The sequence below is a fragment of the Diabrotica undecimpunctata genome, chromosome 8, assembly GCF_040954645.1.
Source record: "Diabrotica undecimpunctata isolate CICGRU chromosome 8, icDiaUnde3, whole genome shotgun sequence".
Taxonomy (NCBI): domain Eukaryota; kingdom Metazoa; phylum Arthropoda; class Insecta; order Coleoptera; family Chrysomelidae; genus Diabrotica; species Diabrotica undecimpunctata.
The window spans coordinates 116,462,157-116,485,940 of NC_092810.1; the positions used below are offsets into that span (position 1 = coordinate 116,462,157).

General features: G+C 34.4%; 1 protein-coding gene across 3 annotated transcripts in view; it reads right to left on the reverse strand.

The window, feature by feature from the left end:
• Nucleotides 1-22,102, reverse strand: part of LOC140447887 (cytochrome P450 6k1-like) — a 32,285-nt gene extending 10,183 nt beyond the window's left edge. The window contains exons 1-6 of one of the 3 annotated variants that reach the window (XM_072540800.1): nt 21,990-22,088; nt 15,641-16,137; nt 14,491-14,789; nt 10,816-11,677; nt 5,109-5,321; nt 1,776-2,024 (exon numbers count right to left, since the gene is read on the reverse strand). In XM_072540800.1, coding sequence (XP_072396901.1) covers nt 1,776-2,024; nt 5,109-5,321; nt 10,816-11,677; nt 14,491-14,789; nt 15,641-15,779 — 1,762 coding nt within the window. In that variant the 5' untranslated portion in view covers nt 15,780-16,137; nt 21,990-22,088. Of the gene's footprint in view, nt 1-1,775; nt 2,025-5,108; nt 5,322-10,815; nt 11,678-14,490; nt 14,790-15,640; nt 16,138-17,626; nt 18,571-21,989 lie in introns of all 3 variants that reach the window. The other 2 variants (XM_072540802.1, XM_072540803.1) reach the window with 2 other exon arrangements.
• Nucleotides 22,103-23,784: the final 1,682 nt, after the last annotated feature.

Here is a 23,784-nt window from a genome sequence, read left to right on the forward strand (position 1 = left end):
ATGCCATGCTCAACTCAGCACCAACTGTAGTCTTAGCCGGAGATTTTAACGCCAAACACACAGCTTGGGGATGTAACACGGATACAAGATCAGGAACAATACTTCTAAGATACTGTGAAGATAAAAACAAGATGTTGTTTGCACCAGACGAACCAACAAGAATCAACCTTAGAAGAGATCACAACAACTCTACGTTGGACTTGTTGTAGAAAGGAAAAGAATAATCCAAGAAGAACAATTCGGATTCAGAAAAGGAAGGAATTGTGAACTACAACTAGCAAGAATAATCAGCGACACGAAGATAAGATTCAATAGGAAACAAAGGACAGGACTAGCCATACTTGACATCGAAAAAGCATATGACACAGTTTGGAAAAACGCACTAATCTACAAAATAGACAAAGCTGGGCTTCCTCTCTATCTAATCAATATATGTGATATTTAGTTATCTAATAGAACTTTTCAAGTTTCAGCAGACCAAACGAAGTCAACTATACAAGAAATCCAGGAGGGGATGCCACAAGGCAGCATCCTTTAAGCAATATTATACAATATATTTGTTGCAGATCTACCAACAGACCCAAGAACTTCAACAGCTCTATAATCGGATGATACAGCAGTGTATGCAACCGGAAAAGACGACAGAAGAATCATCAGGAATATGGAAAGTCACTTAGGAAAAATCACAGACTACACGGACAAATGGAAGATAAAAATCAACGCGGAGAAGACGCAGTTTATCATATTCACAAAGGAAAAAAACCCAGCAGCAAATAAAATCAGAGTAGGAGGAAACAGGATCCAGGCAACAAACTCAGTCAAATACCTAGGAGTCCACCTCGATAGGAAACTCAACTTCCGGTTGCATACCCAAAAAACTAAGGTAAAAGCCAATGTAGCCAAAAAGCTAATACTTCCTTATATTTTCAGGTCCAGCCCACTATCGAAGGCCAAGAAGATTCAGTTATACCAGCTCTACGTTAGATCGGTGATGTTGTATGCAGTTCCAGTATGGAGTTCAATAGTAGAGACCAACTGGAGGAGACTAGAAGCCACAGAAACGTCATGTTACAGAATAATATATGGATCAACATGGGAAGATAGAATCACAAATGCAACCATCAAAGAAAGGCTCCAGTACACACAAATTCAATCAACGACATCACTGAGGGAGGTGGCCGTGAAAAGAACAAGTTATTTCTTCAACCAGGCCACAAGAAGACTCCAGGGATATCCTCGAGAAGAACAGGGTTCAGAGGATATACAGAAGTACCCATAAACCAAACCAAAATAAGTACCTACAGAAGAAGATGTCAGGAACACACCAATAGAATTCAGGACCCGAAAGGAAGTACAATCAGCAGCAGGTGGTGCAAGAGCGGGACGTCGGAAAGAAGAAATGTAATATAAATTTGAAATATCATATTTTATTAGGGCAATAACTGTTTTTATTTTTATTTTTATTTTTTATTTTTATTTTTATAATACGCATTTATGAAAGTGATTTTCCAATTTTCGGAAATCTAGGTAACAAAAAGTTCGAACTCAGATAGTTCTGTAACATATACAGTAAATAAATATTTAAAGCGTACTAATCAGTTACCGCACTTCTGCTGATCTCTTTATAGCAGCGATATCGAAATTACGATTCACCTGTTATAGACATATAATTGTCGATTTCAAATTTTATCAAAGGATAATTTTTGTTGTGTGCATTTTATTGCTATTAAATGCTTTACTGCTACAAAAATTTAACACTAATCCTTGGAACTTACCTATACAATATTTTGGTCCTTCTCCAAATGGTATAAAACTGAAACCATCTGAATTAATACTATCATCTAAAAATCTTTCAGGGTCAAACAATTCAGGGTTACTGAAGAAGTTTTCATCTCTCTGTAGAGAAAAGGTGGGAATAAGTACCGACATATTCTTCTCCACTACAAGATCTGTATCTTCAAATTTGAAATCAGTCCTAGCTGTTCGGTCAATAAATGGTAACGCCGGATATTTTCTTAATGTTTCTAAAAACAAAATATTTTTTAATTAATATTAAACTTTAAGTATATTAGAACCTTCCTTTAACTTTATTTATTAGTATTAGTTTTTACTGAAGAACAAAAAGCTTCGCTTTTAAAAAGTTGCTTTGTAAACACTTTGTCAATGAAAAATATTTTTATTTATTATTTCGGCAAAATTTCCGAATTAATACCTAATACATAATATATATTTGAAAACCTAAATGTAAAGCCTAAGATAAGACTTTGAGACAAAGGAAATCAAAACTGCTATTTACGAGTTTACGTTGCTTATATACACATCAAAGTTTTAGACGATTTCTTTGTGTAATTAAAAACACATTCACATTCAAAGTCTTAAAAACTAAGCTTTTTTTTTAATGGAAACCCTTGGTTGTAAACTAGTCCTACTACAGCCGGAGATACAGAGGTATATTAAGGTTAGCTCTTTATTTGGAATGTTGGCCATTATTTTTTCCAATTTTTCGTAAAATTCCTTGACTTTTATGTCGTGTAATTTAAGGAGATCTATCTTATCGTTCTTCTTCTTCATGTACCATGTCCTTTTAGAACGTTGTTTATCATCATAGCTATCTTAATTTTATTCACTGCCACCCTAAATAGCATGCTTGTATCAACACCATACCAATCTCGCAAGTTCTTCAACCATGAGGTTCTTCTTCATCCTGGACTACGTTTGCCTGCTATTTTTACTTGCATGATATTTTGTAACAACCCATATTTGGGACCTCTCATTACCTCATGTCCAAAATATTCCAGCTTTCTCTGCTTTATTCTTTTTATGATCTTAGTAGTCTTGCTGAGACGTTCTAGTATTGTGGAGTTTCGAATCTTCTCCACCCAGGAAACTTTTAAAATTCTTCTATAGCACCACATTTTGAAAGCCTTAAGGTGATTTAGATCAATTTTATTCACAGTCCAGGACTCGACACTATAAAGTAAGACGGAGAACAGGTAGCAGCAAAGTAGGCGGATCCTCAATGCCAACTTTAGGTCTCTGTTACATAACACCTTGTACATCCTTCTAAAAGCCGCTTTAGCCTGCTCTATCCTAGATCCAATTTCGCCGGCGAAATTAGATCTAGAAATTAGATCATATCGTTTACCGCTTTGAATTCAACTACAGACTTGTAATCTTGGTAAGAAAAAAAAATGGCAACACTTGTATAGTTCTGGGTTTCGTCACCAGAAAAGTAAACATAATTGTCATTATTTGTTCTAAAAGGGCACTCTTCTATTCCATACGTTTTAGTTAGTCCAGAGATTTTAATGTTATGCCTTGCCAGCTTCTTTCAATGATTGACAGCATACCTGTGATTATCTTTAACCCTTGTACGTTCCATATACCGACATTAATTAATTGTGTGAGTTTTAATTTTGTGGACCTATTTCGCACTCCTTGACCAGAACTCAAGGTAGCGCCGGTCTTCACCCGGGCTAAGTAAAAACATCCAAAGCATACACTTGGACATCACGCATAACTTTCTTGGGAATGATAGTGCAATAGATGCCCCTACCCTATTGTATCGCAGTACTACAACCATTTTCCTCATGCTGCTCCGCTTATGAAAATCTAATAATAGGCGGTCCAGGATCATTTTTTATGGGCATTATCTTGGTGCTGTCAATCGTTGCTGCTCTCTGTCAGAAATATTTTACAACTTTCTGGTTAAGGTGTGTGAAGGAAAAGATATATGGGCACTGGGCATTATATGGAGTACAGAATTAAGACCTGGTTTTTACTATGAAAGGGGCTTAGGAGAGAAACGGTAGCTGGCGTAGGAACAGCTTTGTCAAGCCCTGAAGTAGTCTGTTCTTTACTGGGAACTATAAAAGAGTACTATCCGCTACTCCAAGCATAACAAGCTCTTGAAATAGAAACAAGTACGAAAACTGGTATGGGTATATGGCATATAGGCGTATATCTGGTACGTAAGAAAAAGTGACCTACATAGAGACGTGGATATGGAAATGGTTGCAGATGTGATTAAAGTATTTTAAAGAATCATAAAAACAGAATTCGTAAGCATATGAATGTGGAGGCTATTTAGATCCTGGATCAGCATGGAATAATGTGAAGACTCTGAACAACTAAACCTTTTGAGTTGGTGTAAAACCTTTTGAGTCAGTTATGTTTTAAAAGCAGAGTTATGTTGGTGTTGTTAAGTGATAAGTTAAACCGGTTATATAATTGAGAAATACCATTAGGTCAACTCAAAAAACATTGTTATTAAGATTGATGCTTGAAAATTTTTGCTCGTTTGCCAATTTTGTTTAACTAGTATTAATAGCCAAATCAGCAAGCATTACAAACTTAACTATTTAATTTAACACATTTTACAATAAAGTCATCCCAAGAACGTTAATTTTGTATTTTGAAAGTGATTTTCGAAATGAAAATCGAAACTTCTAAATAAACGTATTTTCTAACTGAAATTGTGGTTAATTAATACGTTTACATTTTATTAAAAGAAAAAATTTCAAATAAAACCAGTTTAGCTGTTGGAGGCATTAATAGCAGTAATTACCAAAATAAACAATGAACAGCACTTAAAAAAAGAAAGAAAAGTAAAGCGGTTGGATCAAATGATTATAATAAGATCACTATAAATAAGAAATATTTCTTTGAATGATAAAATGATTGTAAAAAGTAATAGTTTCATGTACCTAGAATCGGTATTGAACAGTCATGGGAAAATAGATGGAGATGCATGAAGTAGAGTTAGTGTGGAACAGATGAAATGAAAAACAGATGAATGTGGCAATAATCTAATTTGTTTTGTATCTACAAAATTCAATATTAAGCAGTTAGGAAGAAAAAGGAGCAAGGCATACGTGTGGCAAAAATGAAAATGTTAAGATGTATGATCTGAGTGACAAAAAAGGATAAAATTAAGAATAAAAATATTAGAAAAGCGTAGCAGTAGCACTTAATGATGTCAAAATAGATTAATATGGTTAGAAACCCGCATGAGAATTACGACAAAGATAAGCATAAATAGGTACAGATAATAAAAAACTAAGATGCTAGAAAAAAGAACTTTAGAAAATAGAAAAAAAATTACTTACCATTAATACACATTCCTAAATATTTATTATCTTGTACTCCTTCAAATGAAAGCGATCCATATTTTTGAACGTTAGCCCTTACCTCATTTCTTAATTTATCTTGTATTTCCTGGTTCATAGCAAGTTCGTATAGACTAAACTTTACTGTTGTACTTGTAGTATCCTGTCCAGCTATTAAGAAGAGTAGGGCATTGGACAAAAACACTTCAAAATCTTAAATAAATAAAACTTCCTTTAAACAGTTAGATAAAATATTACAAATTTATATTTATATATTATTAAAATTAGTCAGACTTGTACTATTTTAGTTTTCGTTTGTCTTGGTCACTATTTCGTTTTTTTGCCATTTCTTCTACTATATTTATGATTTTTTTTACGTTTCTGAGCACATTCTTTATTTCATTTTGTATTGAAATGCACAGAAATGGTTTTGTGTGATATCCAAAGTATTTTGAAAACTGTCAAACTGACGAAATAATAAAAAAGTAAGAACTAAAAAAGGATACCAAATGGGAGAAAAACAACTTAAAATAATATGCTATGCACAAGACGCAATACTACTCTCTTAAAGTGAAGATGATTTAAAACGTATGCTGCACCAATTTAATATAACCGCCAGAACATTTAACGTTAATTTCCCCAAAAAAAGACAAAATGCATGGTTAGAAAAGCAAATCTACTAAGACGTAAATTGGAGCTGGAAGGTCAGATAATAGAACAACTGATGGAGTTTAAATATCTAGGCATCACATTATCTAGCTACGGAAAGCTCAAAACCAAAGTGGAAGATGAAACGAATAGAGCAAACAGAGACGCAGGCTGCCTAAATGGAACATTATGGAGAAATAAAAATATCGGAAAAGAAACGAAAGGCAGAATTTACAAAACAGTAATCAGACCAATAATGACATACGCGGCAGAAACAAGACCTGACACAGAGAGGACAAAAAGAATGTTAGAAACAATAGAGATGAAAACACTTAGAAAAATTGATGGTACGGTATTATGGTACAAAGCTAGAAGAAAAGATATACGACGTAGATGCAAGGTGGAGAACATCAAGAACTGGCTAAAAAATAGAAGAGTAGAATGGAACGATCATATAAGCCGAATGACAACAAATAGAGTAGTAAAGACGGCAAGAGACGGTTCCCCAATAGGAAGACGATCAGTAGGAAAACCACGAAAACGATGGAACGACAACTTGCTGGAAGCATATTAAAAAACAGACAAAGTCATGTCTACATAAAAAGAAGAAGAAGCAGGTTTGTCGGTCTGTTGTTAATAAAACTACTTAACTATTGCTTAAACGTTTCAGCAATTTGCCATTTTTAATAAGCGCTTTATTTTAGTAGCCCCAATAGGGCTGTTGTGTTTAATCCATTGGTCTGTACAATATGTTTGTGTTCAACAATTCTTTTATGCAGGTAATGGTGTGTTTGCCCAATATATAATGAATTACAGTCTTTACAATTTATTTTATAAATAACATTTGATTATTGATCTTTATTAACCTTGGGTTTAAGTTTTGAAAAATATTTTCCAGATGTTTTGGATGATTAATATCCAACATTAATATTATACTCAGTTCCCAACAGTTTTGACATTTGTTCAGAAAATCCAATAATATATGGTAAGTATATATATATTTGTTTAAGTTAGTAACGTTATCCAAATTTAGCCATACGACTCACACTCCCTTAAGGGGAAAATTTGGACTCCCTGGACGTTGAGAGTAGTACTGCTTTTTGCATGGTCTTGTAGAGATGTTCATTTCGACCTAGCTTTTTTATGTTTTTTAGAATGTTCTTCGGAATGACTCCAGTAGTAAAGAGAATAATAGGTATTGTCTGGATACTTTCCATTCTCCACTGTCTTTGTATTTGAATTTTGAGATCCCTGTACTTGGCGATCTGTTCGTTCTGTTTAACACGAAGATTACTGTTGTTGGGTATCGCCACATCAATTAGTGTTATTTGCCTAGTAAGTTTATTAACCAGTATCAGATCCGGTCTTTTATTCGCCACTGGTTGGTCTGTAAGCACAGTGCGGTCCCAGTATAGCTTGTAGTTGTCATTTTCAAGCATTCTGTCAGGAACGTATTGATAATAAGGAAGGTGGTCGGTTTGGAAAAGTTCCAGTTAGCTAGTTCTTGTTGGATAATCTTTCCTACTGAGTCATGGCGTTCTTTATAATTAGTACCGACAAATGCCTGGCAGTCACCGGTAAGATATTGAATGGTTTCTTGGGTTTGGCATCCATATCGGAATTTGTCTTTTGGACTTGAAGATCTTTAACAATATATTTCAGTTAATTTTTAATTGGAACAACCAGATCGTGAATGGCAAGTAGGAAACTCTCAGTCTCGAGAAACATCTTTCCTGATGTCAACCAATAGTTCGACGCTGTATTGTCGACATATTCTTGGCTGATCTCATTAAGATGTCGCCCATGCAGAGGTTTACTTATCCAGTTACGCATTTTTTCTTGTTATTAGTTACACAGTATTATTATATTATTATTATTATTGCTAGGTATGAAAATAAAATTTAGATAAAATTTAGATAGGCAATAGTTAAGTAGTTTTATTAACAACAGAGCGACAAACCCAGGAAATAAAAAAGTTTCCATTGAAATATTCACGGTCAGCAAATAAATATATAAAAGCAGTAAACATAAGTAAATATAAAGAGGAAATATATACGTATATATATATATATATATATATATATATATATATATATATATATATATATATATATATATATATATATATATATATATATATATATGTATATATATATGCGGTCGCTTGCTGCTGTTCATATTTCTAGTGATTCTGACACAGAGAATACCAATTGTGATGAGAAAAAACGGGTACTTATTCCTGAAGTACCAATAAAAAAAAGGTATACTTTTATAAAAGAATGAAACAATTTTAATACATTCTTTATGGTAGGTACACGTTTATGCGAACTATTATAACAAATATATAAACAAAAATATATTATTGTAAAATATTTTTTACTCTCTTGAATAACAAATAATTTTTAGGCTAAATTTCAAAACTAGAGAGTCCTCTAAAGCTTTAGATAGAAGTGTAGCAAGTCCAAGTCGATAACATTCATGATATTCGTGGTCCAAACAATCAAGTTGTTGCCTTAAGAATGTAAGACAAATTAAATAGTATGTATAACTATCCTTTACACAAAGATATTTTGTAGGAATCTGGCATTATTCGGCATTAATCTGGCATTGTTAGTTGTTGCTTAGTAGAGTACAGTTTCACCTTAAGTTCTAAATGAGAATCTGAAAATCTCCAATGAAGGAGGTAAATAGGACTCAAAAACGAAAACGGAATCGCCAGATGTGGAAAAAACACAACGGAAGGAAAATTATCAACAAGGAAAAAGCTACATCAGTGATAAAGGTATAGCTAGGCCTGCTAAAGTAATTAATACATGGAAAGATTGCAACTAAAGTTGTTGTTTCCAATGATGAAAAATTTAACCCCAAAGAAAGATTGGAGACAAAAACAGGTAATGCTCAATGGATGAAAATGGAAAGTATGCATTTATATTAAATGTGACAAAGAGAATTTTAGTTAAGAGAAAACGCAGTACTAAAGCAAACTGCCAATCTTTTTTATTTGGGTATTACTTCGAGAAAGAAAATGAAAAATTGAGAATACGCAAGCCATTTTTCTTAAATACGCTTTGCATAAGCCAAAAGTTTATATTATATACTGTGCATTTACAAAAAAGTGGCCACACCACACTCTGATAAAAGAGGGAAAGGGACAACAGATTGCATTTCAAGCAAAGGAAAAGAAGTAATAACACAACGCATAGGTACAATCTTTTCCATATGTAGAGGAACATTATTGTAGGAAAGATTCAAAAAGAAGATATCTAGACCCAATACTTAACGTTCAAAAAATGTATGATTTGTACATTGAAATGTGCAATGTAAATAATATACCTCCACAAACACTGTCGTTATCTAGGCACATTTTTAATTTTGAGCATAATCTAGAGTTCTCGCAACCGAAAACGGATAGTTGTGTGCGAGAACCATAGATTTTCCAAAAAAGAGAACAAGGTGCATGCAGAAGAGGAACAGACATAATATCATTCCCACATTACAAAGAAATTAATAATGCACCAAGAACGTGACAATGACAAAAAAACAGAACTCAAACTGTGCCATTATATGTTTTGATCTGGAAAATGTCAGAAACCTACCCAAATCTGAAGTCTCTGTGCTGTTTTACAAACAGAAATTAAATGTATACAATCTGATAGCTCACAGCTCTGCTGATATAGAAGTTTACTGTGTAGTATGGCAAGAAACATTATGTGGGAGATCAGGCAATTATTTGCCTAGTGCCCTAATACAAACTTTGAAGTAAGTAGTTTTAAAACATCCGACAATAAATGATATCATCACGTGGAGTGATAGTTGTGTCTATTAGAACAAGAACTTTCTGATCTCAGTGGCAATCACTAACTTTCTGAAAAAACATCCTAATCCAAACGTTAACTATAAAATACTATATACTCCATACCTGGTCATTCGTGCATACAGGTTGTCGATAATATCCATTCTTGCATAGAAAAAGTTAAAAAGGTTACTGTTGGTCTCCACTATCGCTTGCTAGACTTTTGTTAAAAGTTAACAGACGAAAGCCATTCTGTGTGATTAATATGAAACCAACAAACTTTAAAAACTTCAAAAAACAGCATCGTTAGACCAATATAATAAAATACCTTACACTAAAGTTTGTCAACTACGTTTTGTGCAAGGCGATACGTTTACTGTTCAGTATAACTGAATGACCTCAGCGCCGAATTTTCTACAGTCAATGTTAGTAAAGTTACCAGCAGTACAAGGAAGAAACAAAGAGTGGTTCCCATAAATAATTCCACTGCTGACTTTGTAGTAGCTGCGGTCAATAACACAATACCCAAATTTTTCTTATGTTTTTAAAAATTCTTCTAACATCATTGTATATTCTACTATTGTTATCAGTGCCAGACAGGCAATAAAGTCTACAATAATGACATATTTTTAAAACTTCAAATTTATTTAGGGACACAAAGTTCCAAGTACAGGGGTTACAGTGCCATAGCATAAGGTTCCAAGTATTTATGTATTCCAAGTGTAACATTTTGAAAAAACCTTGAAATTTGCATTTTATACCACAAGGACAGCATTGTTTTATGAATTACTATATTACCAAATATTTAAACAATAATATATAACATACCTGTTAAAGTATAATTTTGTCAGAACTGTTTTATTTGACAGCAAACTTTAACATTAATTTCCTGAAAAATTTTGTAAATGTCGCTTGAAACCTTATGGTTCTTAGCCTTTGTAATCTCTCTCTCTTTGTCAACGCCATATGATTTGAAATATTTCGACTCAGTGCATTTTTCTATCAGTGTTCTTACGGTGTGCAAGTGGTCTATGGTACTAAAATGTTTTCTGAATCCAGCCTTCTCGATAGGTTGATACTCGTAATATAGGGGGTTAAAAATAGAGAGCGGTAAAAATGACCGCTCTGGTGCTCCTAGTATTAAAGGAGACCTGTAGCCACTTTTAAATTAGTTGTCTATTACATTAAATGTTCTCATCGTTTGTTTTCATATGATTAAAAAAAAGTGTATTGTAATGATCTTATTTGAAACAAATTTTATCTTACCTGATGTATGTCCACCATTTGGATTATCCCTTAAAGATTTGTTTGCCAAATCAACCAGGTTTTGTGGCTTACCAGTATAACTTTCTCTAGCTACCATTGAATTTTTAAAGATACTTTCAAAAAACATTATTACCGATTCTGGAATAAAATTTAATTTTAACGCAGAGATCCAGGTGGGTTTAAAGAAAAATAAATTCTGAATTAATATATTCCTTAAAGAAAATTTGAACATCTTGTTAATGTGTTCCTGAATGATAGATGGTGGATCTTCAAAACATTTTGGTTTGACATTAAAGAAACTTCGAATAAGGAACTCGCTAACAAGATTCTTTGCAATATTTGAAGTATCTAAAACCCCACTATTTTTAGTAAGAAACTCAGACAATACGTTATTTATCTCAATAAAATGAGGTTCTAACTGTTTTATCATGCCGGACGTAAATAGTGGTGAAATTGTGTTTCTCATGGTTTTCCACTGCTCGTCTTTTAAGAAAAACAATCCGTGTGCCATATTTGGATGCGCAGGTATAGCAATTCTTCTATCATAAAAAGTGGACGAATGCCTTGTTAGAACATCTTTTATCAATTTAGGAGATTTTAAAACTAATACTGGTTCATCAAAAATAAACATTCCAAAATAGGGCGCATCTATTTTATTCCAAATGCTTTTTATATATTCTGGAGTAACTGATTTCATTGCTAGCACATTATAAAAATTTCCGAATAAAGGAATAGGTTTTGGATGTTGAACGTTTCTCTTTTTCCAATAATTAAAGTGTCTTGTTAGATATTTGTAGATTAGAACGCAGGCAAAACTCAAAGCTAACAAAATATCCATAAACCATGACGAAGTCAATAACATCTAAAAAAAAAAGATAAAATTCATATTAATAAAAAATACTTATACATTTCGCTGGCTCTGGCTCATTATTACAAGGTTTTGTGTTAAATTTTCTATTAAGGAAGAGAATTAACTCTAAAATATTTGTTTTTCTAGTATTTGGATACTCAATATAACTTTGTTTTCAAATAAAACGGTTTAGTATAGTATAATATCTAAAAAATACTTTAAAATCGATTGAAGTTTTTAGTTTTCAGTATAAAAATAGAGATAGAAAAATAACAATTTTGATACAACAAAGATGCATTATTGATTTTTTTTAATATCACATGCAATTATGTATTACCATTGATTATAAACCACACATAGATACCTCACTCTAAGGTAAAAACGAATTCAGTGTTAAACTTCGCCCACTTACACCTCTTTGCCCCTCACGCCTAAGTACTACCAGACTGTATGGTGGCGACATTAATTCAAATCTTTGCCAAGATTGAAAAATAAATTTGAGTTACCTGCTCCGGCCATTGTCTAGTGCAATAGATGACAATATAAGGATGGCATTCAGCATTTTCACAAAAAATTTTAACGTAATTTTAACAATCTATATTATTGACTTCCGATTTTACTTCAGAAAAAACGCTAAAAATTGATTAATGAAAACAGTAGAGGTTTTCTAAAAATTATTTATTTATCAATACACTACAAAAAAAAATAACAAAACATAAAATACATAATACAATTAGGTTACAATGTTACAAAAGGATTGCGAGGTGATAAAGAACATTAACACAAAAAAGCTGGAATATTTGGGTCACATTACCGAAGGTGCGAAATATGAGATATTAGGCTCATAATATAAGGTAAAATTAAGGGTAAAAGATTCATAGGTAGAAGAAGAATTTACTGGCTGAAAAACTTAAGAGAGTGATATAGTTGCAGCTCAATAGATCTTTTCAGAGCAGCCGCCAATAAAGTACGGATAGCTGTGGTGATGGCCAACCTTCGATAGGAGAAGGAACTTCGACAAGAAGAAGAGGATATAAATTTTGTTCTAATAGTAACATTGTACTATAAAAAATTGACAATTTATCTAGAAATGGCAATATAGAAGTCAATTATATTCTGTACAAAATAAGAAATTGTATAGAGGTGAACTAAAATAAATATGATTTACTGTTCGATCGAATACTTTTTACATTTAAAAATTCTCTGAGGACTATCTGAAATTACGTCATCGAGGTTTTAAAAGCAAGTAGTATTGAGTACCAAATGCAATTTTAACTTTGACAAAATACCACAAAATACCAACGTTAAAAATGAATAATGCAAGTGCTTATCTTGATTAAATGACAAGGAATTTCCAACATGTAAATAGTTGAGGACCATCTGCCTAGGAACAATAGGTAAACGCTGATAAACGGACAGGATTAGAAAGTTTAAAGCATCACTAATTAGTTCATATTTCAAAACAAAGTAAATAAATATATTTGAATGTCAATTCTTTTCAAACTAAGATTGTAAAATAAAATTTTAGGAAAAAAAATTTTTATTATTTCTTGTTCTCAAGAAGTACTTTCATTATTGACAATATCGAAACAATTATATGACACATTATATTTTTGAAGTTCCTCCCACAAACATAAAACTGACAAAATTGTCCACTGAAAGCCGTGTAGACCGTGAATATTATTTCTCTCTTTCTGATTTTCAAAAACTTTAATTTTTTTAAAATATTCTAAACCTGCTTTTAAGTTTTGAGCTGACTTGCTTAAAGTTGACATTGGCTTTCTGTTTGGATTACTATCCCTACAATATTTGCTGTTAAGACCATCAAAAATATTATTTATAATTTTCAAAAATTCAGCAGTATGAGGAGCCGTTTTGGTGTGTAACTGCCCTACAGCTATAGCTGTTGATATTCCTGATTCAACTGAGTTGGAAAAAATTTGTGCTGCTAATTTTACACGCATTTTTTGAAAATTATTAGGGTTTATATGAACGTCTGTTATTTTCACGATGCATCGTGCTCTCACATTGGTTCTATCGATATTGTATGTGTATTCAATATCTTGCCACGATATTTGTTTAGAATCGGCAAAAACGTCAACTTTTTGTTAAGAAAATTATTTCTTAGACTTTTTAATAAGTGGGGTGTATCAAATACAGTGAAAATCCTCTGATTGCCTATTTCTATTGCAGGTTGATCCTTACATGCGCCTAACAGCTTAAATAAAGCTCTATTATTAGATGCTTGATCACACACTAACACTTTTGGTATATACCCAATATTTTGTAATTTTAAAACAACTTCAACTACAATGTTTTTTTAAGTTGTCGCTATGTATTGGACCACCTGTAACAAAATAACAAATAGGAATCTTCCAGTTATGTAGCAAGCCGCGCATCATGAAAACCAGACCTGTGTTGGCAAGTTTGTTTGTTCTTCCTAAAGCACCTAAATCTTTAAACCCTTTTATAATGTCATCTAATTTATTTTACTCCAATTGTTTTTTCAAAGAAATTTCATCAAACATTAACACACAAATTTTTTCCCATTCATCCATTGTCTCTGCTTTTTTCTTCAACTTGTCAATTAAGGAAGTGTTTAAACCAGTTCTTAATTTTATGACACGCAACCAAGTTTGAATTGTTTTTACTGAATGTAATACAAAGTTAAGAGATCTAATTAAAAATTTGTAACAACTAGGAGACTTATAATAAATAGCCAGAGCTAAATCCTTTTCATTGTGACTCCATTGTGAACGAGTTTTGTGTGAAAACTGCATATTAACAAAAGTGTGCACGTATTTGCTTTTATTTTCTAACAGTACCTGTAACATGAATTTGGTTGCCGATTTTCTGTTTTTTGTTGTTCTTCTACAACGCTGACTGTTCTTCTGACGGCACTTCTTCTTTAAAACATTTACTTGATACTCCAATTTTTTTAACTTCTCCGTCAATTCAGTTTCAAGTTTTGTGGGCAAATTAATTTCAAAACTGGAAATATCACTGAGACTACTACTTGATCTCTTAGACGATGGAGTTGACCTAACCATACAATCGCCACTTGTAGATCTTTTACGTTTCGTACCGCAATAAACGTGTGTAGAGCATACTGGTGGGGTATCACCTAAAATAGGTAATCATTGAAATGTATGTTTAATTTTAATTAAAGCAAAACAAGCATCTCCATTATTTCTAGAGTGATACTAACAACGCAGAAGGCAGAGAAGGTAGAGAAAGAAGAACAAGAACGAATGACTGGTTTGACGAAAAATGTCAGATCATAACAGACAAAAAAAACAAAGCATATTTACTGATGCAACAGGGGCACAAAACCCGACAAGCAGAGGAAGAATATCAACGACTATGCAAAGAAAAAAAGAAAACTCACCGAAGAAAAAAGAGAGAATATATTAACAAAGAACTTCAAGAACTACAAGAACTAAGTAAATCAACAGAGACAAGAAAATTTTATCAGAGACTAAACAAAAGCAGAAAGGACTTCAAACCGAGAACAACGATGTGTGGAGATAAGGAAATATGACGGCTGCATTGGATAGGTCATGTAGAAACAATGGAAGAAGGCGAAATACCAAACAAAATATTCAAACAGATGCCAGTAGGAAAAAGAACAAGAGGAAGACCGAAGTTGAAATACTTAGAACAAATAGAAAATAATATAACAACCTTAAAAATAAAAAACTGGAGAAAAAAAGCACGAAACAGATCAGAATGGAGAAGAATCCTGGAACAGGCCAGGACCCAAAAAGGGTTGTCGAGCCAGTGATGATGATGATGATGATGATGATACTAACAACGCATTCATATTAAAAAAATCTCTTTTGATTTAATTGTATAAAAAATATATAAATCACTCAATATCAACTGATTTTATATAAAATATATTTTAACAGTATTATTCTCATTGACAAAGCGCATTAGGTAAACATAAAAATATTTCCAAAGTTGAGTACTCACCTAAATCAGTTGCTAACTGTATAAATTTTAGAGGAACTGCATTTTTCCTTAATAATTTTCTTTGGCCACTTTGGTAAATATGTTCCACTGCAAAATGATGCTGGCAAATTACCCTCTGTTTCAGGTCACTGATATCCATCAATTAAATATCAAAATTCCCGCAATTTCTTTGCCAAATTTTTGTGCGCTCTACGTCTTTCAGGGGAAATTTAAAAAAAGATATATTATTATTTGTTCCATCGTTTCTTTCAAAACATCCCGCGAAAGCACACTTATGCGTTACAGAGGCCATTTTATTTAAAATCCTTTCTTTGATAAAATTCCGCTATAACTTCTCACAACACTAATCACAGATAATACACCTATAGGGTAAGTTCGGCCCTGACACTACTCCTATCTCCTCGCAAGTCAGAGAGAGAATGAGAAATCTCGATACGGTCTTCGAATGGCGCCATCTAGTTGTTGATACGTCTTTCGGTTACCACGAGGTGAGCTATCTAGGGTGTGGTTTATAATCAATGGTATTACTATATTTCTTGCGACACGGCAAGAAAGGTAGTCCAAATCATATACAAAAACAAACTATTATCACCTTTTATTGGTGACTTGATACATACAATGACCGGCAAAAAATGCGGTAACCCTATAAATTTCCGAAAATAAATTCATTATCATGGATAAAGACGAAATTATCCCCAATAAATGGACCCAATGGAACTACTGCTTCTGCCAAAACATTCTTTATATACCGATGAGCATTTAGGGGGCCATTGATTAAAATAATTTCAGTTCGAGCTTCAAATGAGATTCCAGCCCAAACCATGACACAACCGCCACCAAACTTTCTTCTTTGGGACTTCAAGCTTGGGCATATCTTTCATTTTCATCGCCAGACTTCAAACAGAACCGCGATCCGTCAGTAAAGAGTATTCGGCTCCAATCCTTATATGCTAGTGTTGATGTTGTCAAGTAAAAATTAGTCGATTCCTACAGTGTCTGAGTTGTAATTTGGGAACAATAGCTGGCCTTCTTGTCATTAGTAATCTTTCATTGAGGCGTCTTCTAACCGTTCTCTCTCTCTCTCTCTTCTTACATTCACATTTCGAACCTCCTGCAGACGGTTTCTTGCAGTAATTGCAGTGGAATGGCGATTTCTTAGAAGTTCCATCACAAAAAAACGATCATCTCTTTACGAGGTAACTCTTCTACGACCTTAACTAAGTCGACGTATGTATGTATCAGTCTCTATAAAGCAATAGATCTACGTACTGTAGTTCTCGGAATACCTAAAGTTTCGGATACATAAACTTGACTTCTTCCATCTTTTTGCAAAGCAATAATTCGAGCAACATCTACTGTAAATAACACCATATCTAAATTATTCACTAAGTCGAAATCTTTCAAGATGTCAAGAAAAAAGTAAGCACCAGAAATAATATCATCCGCAAACTACCAAATACAAAATGGGGAGCACAACCACACACTCTCCGTACTTCTGCCTTAGCATTATATTTTTCTGCCACCGAGTTTGTAGCACCAGTGTGGGAAAACTCTGCTCACGCTAGAACGTCGATGTTGCGGTTAATACGAATAAGTACATTTATTTGTGCTTTTCTATAGCAGACTTATGTTACAAGGAATGATATTGCGCAGTTCACTGTCAGCAGATCCCCTACTCTTGACGTCACAAGGAGAGTGGCCGTTATTGTAATATATCTGTTTATAACGGAAGTTTTAATAATTTTTTAGCTTTTGGCTTCTTTGTTAAGCTGGTTGTAGAGTTTATGGTGTTTTGTGAGATTTAAATTGATTTGTAGGCTTTTTAGTGTAATAACATAACTATTAGGAATATTTTGAATTCTCTATGCGATTTTAGTGATAGTGGCTTTGTAGGTATAACTACTTTATATAAACAATATTTTGGTGTTTTAGAAGTTAGGGTATCTTTAATAATTAAGAAGAATAGTAAAGAGAAACAATGCTTACTTTTCATTAGCCCATATGTTCCGCTCCAAAAACACTCACTGAAGATCGAAAATCATGGTCATCATGGAAAAACAAAAGCTGGAATTCTTCGAACAAAAATTTCTAAGGAAGATATTTGGACCTATTAACGAAAACGGAGTATGGAGATCCAGGTACAACCATGAACTCTACCAACTTGTCAAAGAGTCACTAATATCCAAATTCGTTAAACTTCAGCGATTTCGATGGGCTGGTCATGTAGTAGGAATTGAGACCGAAATATTGCAAAAAGACCTTTATATAGTATAATTCAGGGCTCAAGACCAAAAGGAAGGCCACAGAAAAGGTAGGAGAATAAAGTGGCAGCGGACGCGCAAAATTTGCTAGACCTCAGAACTTGAAGAAAATCGGCATAGTTTAGAGGAGGCCAAGGCTCAATTTGAGCTGTATTGGAGCGCCATTGGAGAGAGAAAGAGAGAGAGATGTTTAAATATTATTGAGTGAGTACTTAATATTCAACCATACCCCTCCTGTATTTTTTAGGGACTTTCGCTAGGAATAATTTATAAGCAAAATATAAAATACGTTGAGCAGTAACTAGTTGTTTAAGTGATAATCAGGCAAGAGATGCCGATAAATCTGGTAAGCTTTATGGTTTTGCCAAGGACTCGGCAGTAGAAAAACTATGGGTTATTGCTTGTTGCCGTGAAGACAAATTTAATCCTAACACCTCAAGGATTTGTTCCAAACGCTTTAAGCCAGTAGACTTTTAAAGGAATTTGGCAGCATTAATTGCTGCAATATTAATCAAAGAAAGGACCTAAGCTGAAGGTTGATGCTGTTCCTTTTCTTCATCTATTACAATTAAAAAGTTTATTCATAAAGTAATTTAAAAGGTAGGAAAGGCTTTCCAAAATAGTCGATGAGGATTGTGGAAGGGTGATGTTGTTCGTTTTCTTCATCGCCTACAATCAAAAAGTTTATTCATAAATTAACTTAAAAGACAGGAAAGGCTTTCCAAAATAGTCGAAAGGATTGTGGAACAGATAATTATACAATCTCTTTCAATCTCGAATATATTTTATAATTAAAAAATTAAACCTAACTCTTAAAAAAGATGTGAGAAATAATTTTAATTCAATATCAATTCAAGATCAATATCCCCTCCTTGAGACTGGCGCCAAATAATACAAGCCAATCAAAAGAGAGCTCGTAAAATTTACGAAGGTTACCTTCCTAGGATTCTTCTTCTTCAGCCTTAAGTAATTCAACTTTGGACATAGGCCTCCCTCAAACCAATCCAGTGTTTTTCATTTTGCGCCACTTGCTTCCAGTTGTGTCCTCCGATCTTCTCAATATCATCAGCCCATCTCATCTGTGGTCTTTCTCTGCTTTTCTTTCCTAACCATGGGCTCCATTGTTGTATTTCGTGGTTCCATCTTTTATCCTGCAGTCGAACATTGTATCTTGCGAAGCTCAATTTTAATTTGGCAGCATATTCTCCTGCGTCTTTTACTTTGGTTTTGGTTTTGGCTCTCATAGGATTAAAAAGCGAGAAATCAAAAAAAAATAGTTTTTTTGTATTCACAAATAAAATAAAATTTCCAAATTTATTTTACAAATTTATTCATTTACAGAGAAAAGTATGCTAATAGAAAAAAAAAGAAATTATATTTATATATTATCTTTATATATTATATTAAGAAATATTATATTATTTGGATAAAACCTAAATTAACAGAGGTCATAGAGTCGGGAAAGTTTGTCAAGATTTAAATGTTAAAAATAAACGCGAAGCATTTATAGCAAGCTGGTTTACAGGAATAAAAACTCCATCATGAAAGGTACGACGATTAACCATTATCCATATAGGAAGTGATACAGGGTTCCTTGATGATGATTTGCTTTAATTTGAGTCAAGAGAAACAGGAGATTATCATGAAGAAATAACTTCCTAAGTATTTAAGCGCTGGTTTAAAAAAATCTTAACAAAATTAGAACCTGGTGGGGTTACATCAATAGACGTTTTAACGTAATTTCCGCGGCATCCAGGTATCATCAATAAGCTTTCTGCAAATTTATTGGTATTTTTTAGCTTCTTGCTTGTAGCATTCTGTATTTTTAATGAGTTAAATCGTATGGTTATGATTATAGTAGATCGAGGCAGGACCCATTTATGATCCCTACAGATACTTAGACCTCCAAAGACGGGTACATTATATCACCCCTATTATACGAAATAGGTCTATAAGGACCTCGTCTTCGGCGCTTCTATGGGCCAGGCTGTTTCGAGCTCCCATATCTGCACAGCAGAGGCTCCAAGTCTTAACACTTTCTGCCGTTCTGAACGTCTAATCCTTTAATAACCTTGCGGCCTCACAGAAAGCCACAAGTCTCTTTAAGGATAACTCCTTAAGATTGAACCCAGGATCTACCACCACTGGTAGGTCATTGCCAGGAAATTCCAGAAGACATGTAAGGAGTTTTCCCCTACCTCATTACGAAGATGGCACCATGGGCTAAACGCCAATCCAAGCAGATGAAGGTGCTGCCTAAGTCTACAATGGCCGGTAAGCATACAGACCACCAGAAAGCACCTTGTACTCTGTCTACAAGGAGAAGTTGGGCTGTAATAGTTTTGGATGGCCCCACTATGTAAAATTTAGCCTGTCTTATAACTCCACAACTGGTCCAGAAGTCCTGGAACCTCCGCAGAAGAAGAAGCTCTTTGACAGTACCCCGACCAGTACTGAAGGGCACTCAAATCACAGGTTCGGGTCCACCTGCAGAGTAAATGAGCCCTGTTATATCAAGACGTCAGCCCGTTTGTTTCCTTTCACGCCTGTGTGTCCCGGTACCCATACCAAGTTAACCCTATTGGTCTGCGCGCCCTCAGCAAGTGCTCTCTTGCACTCAAGAACAAGCTTAGAGCTGACTTTGGGCATTTCCAAAGCCCTTAGCGCTGCTTGACTATCAAAGCAGATAAAGATGTTCCTTCCTGAGCAAGCCCAATTTTTTTTCTCCTGAGCACATATCAGAATCGCAAAGATCTTGGCCTAAAAGACTAATGCATGGTAGCCGAGAGCTCGGTCAAATTCAGATCCGATTCCGCTCCCATATACTCCGACACCCGCCCGCTCGTCTATCCTTGACCCATCCGTGTATCAGGTCGGCTCGTTTCGTCGGATCAGTGCAGGCTTTCGTTCAATCCACTTATCCCGGTCAGGAAATTGAACCAAGAAGAAGAACGAGAACTCAACTTGGGGTGTCATGCTGTCTTGTACCATAGAGAGCACAGGAAAACAATTAAGAGCCTGTCTTCAGATGTTACAATGGCCCATCCGACCATTAATTCCCAACATGTATCTAGAGCAGTAAAGATGATAGGCTGCAATCATGGCTTCGTACTCTACAATAAGATGTAGTGAAGATAAATCCAGCAAAGCCTTAAGAGCCGCTGAGGGAGTGGTCGTCATGGCTCTTAAGATGCCAACGCATACTAACCTCTAAAGTTGAGACAGCTGGGCCTCAGTTGAAGCCAGTCTAGCCTGGGGCCGCCACAATGGTCGCATACGTCATATTTAATTTGGTATAAATAAACCGTTCTTTGTTCTCAGTAGCAGTAATACATTGGTAAGCGATCCGTGTAGTAGCTTCTGGGGGCTTGGAAGACTAATACCTCGAAAGCCTTGAAGAAGACAGCAAAAGAATGTCGAAAGCTCGACGCACTGATAAGAAACGCAATTTAACCCAGAACACACTTAAGTTCAATATTAATTCTTGTAATAGTATTAATCTTAGCTCTAGGTTTAAATTGTACTAACCGCGGAAATCTTTTGGAACGTATTCTAATTATCTCTGACCAAACAAGCGATTCCTATCAAATCAAGAAAAGCTGACAGTCAATTGTTAGTCGTAAATTGTCGAAAAACTTTAGTGAAAACAACACCTTTGCTAAAGCAACCAATAACAACTGCATTCACAAGCACTCAAAACAACGAATTGCAAACAGTGAATTATAAAAAAACAGAAGATATACAAGTTAAAATGATAACTGGTAAATGAAACAGCAGAAATGCAGAAATATATATTGTAACCATCTCAAGGACAAGATTAGTAAATGGACAGAACGCACGAATCAAAAATAGAAATAAAAAAATAAACCTAAACCACCAAGAAAATTCGTGTCAGGTATCCAAAATATAAACTCATTAAAAAAGATTTACAACTGATATCGTTAAAGATAGAGCTGTATTTGTATGTAAATTTTGTAGGAGACAAGATTAACAATAGCTTAAGTAACCACAATATTGACAAAAAATAGATTATTTGATATATTTTTTAAACGATTTGCTAATAAAACAATAAATTTATCATTCCATACCTTGTTCGTCTCCTTAACAGTCTAATAAATTTGCTCACTGCTATAACAGTGTACTTAATAAAAATATTTTTACTGTAAAATAATATATTTAGAACATCATTCGTCCTGGAAAAAGCAAAACAAAGGAACAGATATTTTTGCAATAACCTTTGGCAATTATTCGGATTAAGAAAGTTTATAAATATTTTTAATGTTGTGCCTTATCTTCTTCAGAGTCGTACAATTTTTTTTTTAAAGCATTTTTCAAATACTTCGCAAAAATTATTTGATCGATTCCAAACAATTTTATAAAAATTTCTATAATATTTAGTACGCAGTAAAAAGAGGTAAATGAAAGCAGACAATAGATAATAACAAAACATCATCATCATCATTGGTGCTACAGCCCTATAAAAGAGCCTCGACCTTCCCAAGTCTATTACGCCAGTCAATTCTCTCCATTGCCAACTGTTGCCAGTTTGCTGCGCCTATTTGTTTACCATCCTCATCTACATCATCCCTCCATCTGAGTTTTGGTCTACCCCTTCTACTTCCCACAGGTTGTGACATAAGGATTCTTCTAGGAGGGTTGTTCTGCTGTGATCTTGCCAGATGTCCTGCCCATCTTAGTCTTCCTATTTTTAAAAAGGATACTACGTCTTTACCACCAAATATATGTTTATACACTCGCGATCATAAAATCCGAGTCACCTTGAAAATTTCAAGTTTCTGGAATATTTTTGCCTCTGGTGCAGCAATAACCTTTTTTTTAGGCTAACGTATTTTTATTTGTCATCAATGTTTATTTTGAAAGAAAAAAAAACGGTTTTTTATTGTTTTTATTGAAAAAGCAGAAAACAAACCAAATTGTTGATAAAACAGTAATACGAAAAAAAATGGAAAATACAGAACGTGGTAAAATGTCAGTGAAATTTCAATGAGTAATATCGTGTATTGCCTCCATTTGCTCTAATGACCTCTTGAAGACGACGGGGCATACTCTCAATTTTTCTCCGGATTACATGTTGTGGTATGTTATTCCACTCTCTCACTTACAGATCCTTGAGCTCCTGTCCGTTTTTAAGAGGAAATGTTAGGGGTTGAATACGTTTTTTCAAATCGTCCCAGATATGTTCGATGGGATTCAGGTCCCGAGACCTAGCTGGCCAGGGTAACCTCGTAATTCCAACCTCGTCCAAGTATTGCATACTGATCGTGGCAACGTACGTTCGCGCGTTGTTCTGCATAAAAACGACGTTTCCTCCAAGCCTTGCCATGGTATGCATAACATGTTCTTCCAGAATCTCTGTAATGTCCTTTCGTGCAGTTAAGGACCCATTTTCGATGAAGGGTAATTCTGTGCGGAAGTCGGAAGATACACCTCCCCATGCCATGACCGAGCCTCCACCAAATGGCATTCTTGGAGCAATGCAAGCTTGTGAAAATCATTCACCGGTTCTCCTCCAAACTCTTACACGTCCATCGGATTAAGTTATGCAGAAAAGGGATTCATCTGAGAATAACTCTTTGCTCCAATCGTTAATTCCCCAATGCGCGTCTTGTCGAGCAAAAGCTAGTCGTGCAACTCGATGCGCCAGGCGAAGTGGCGGTCTTGTAGCCATTACTCGAGAAGATAGTCCAAAAGAACGAAATCTTCTCCTGACCGTTGCAACGCTAACATTGCGATTTCGTACTTTCTGTAGACGATTTTGATGCATAATCGCAGTTGAGGTCCGGTTTCTTAAAGCCTGAAACACAAGAAAACGGTCATCTCGTACCGTGGTCATTCTTCTTCGTCCAGAGCCAAGTCGTCTGA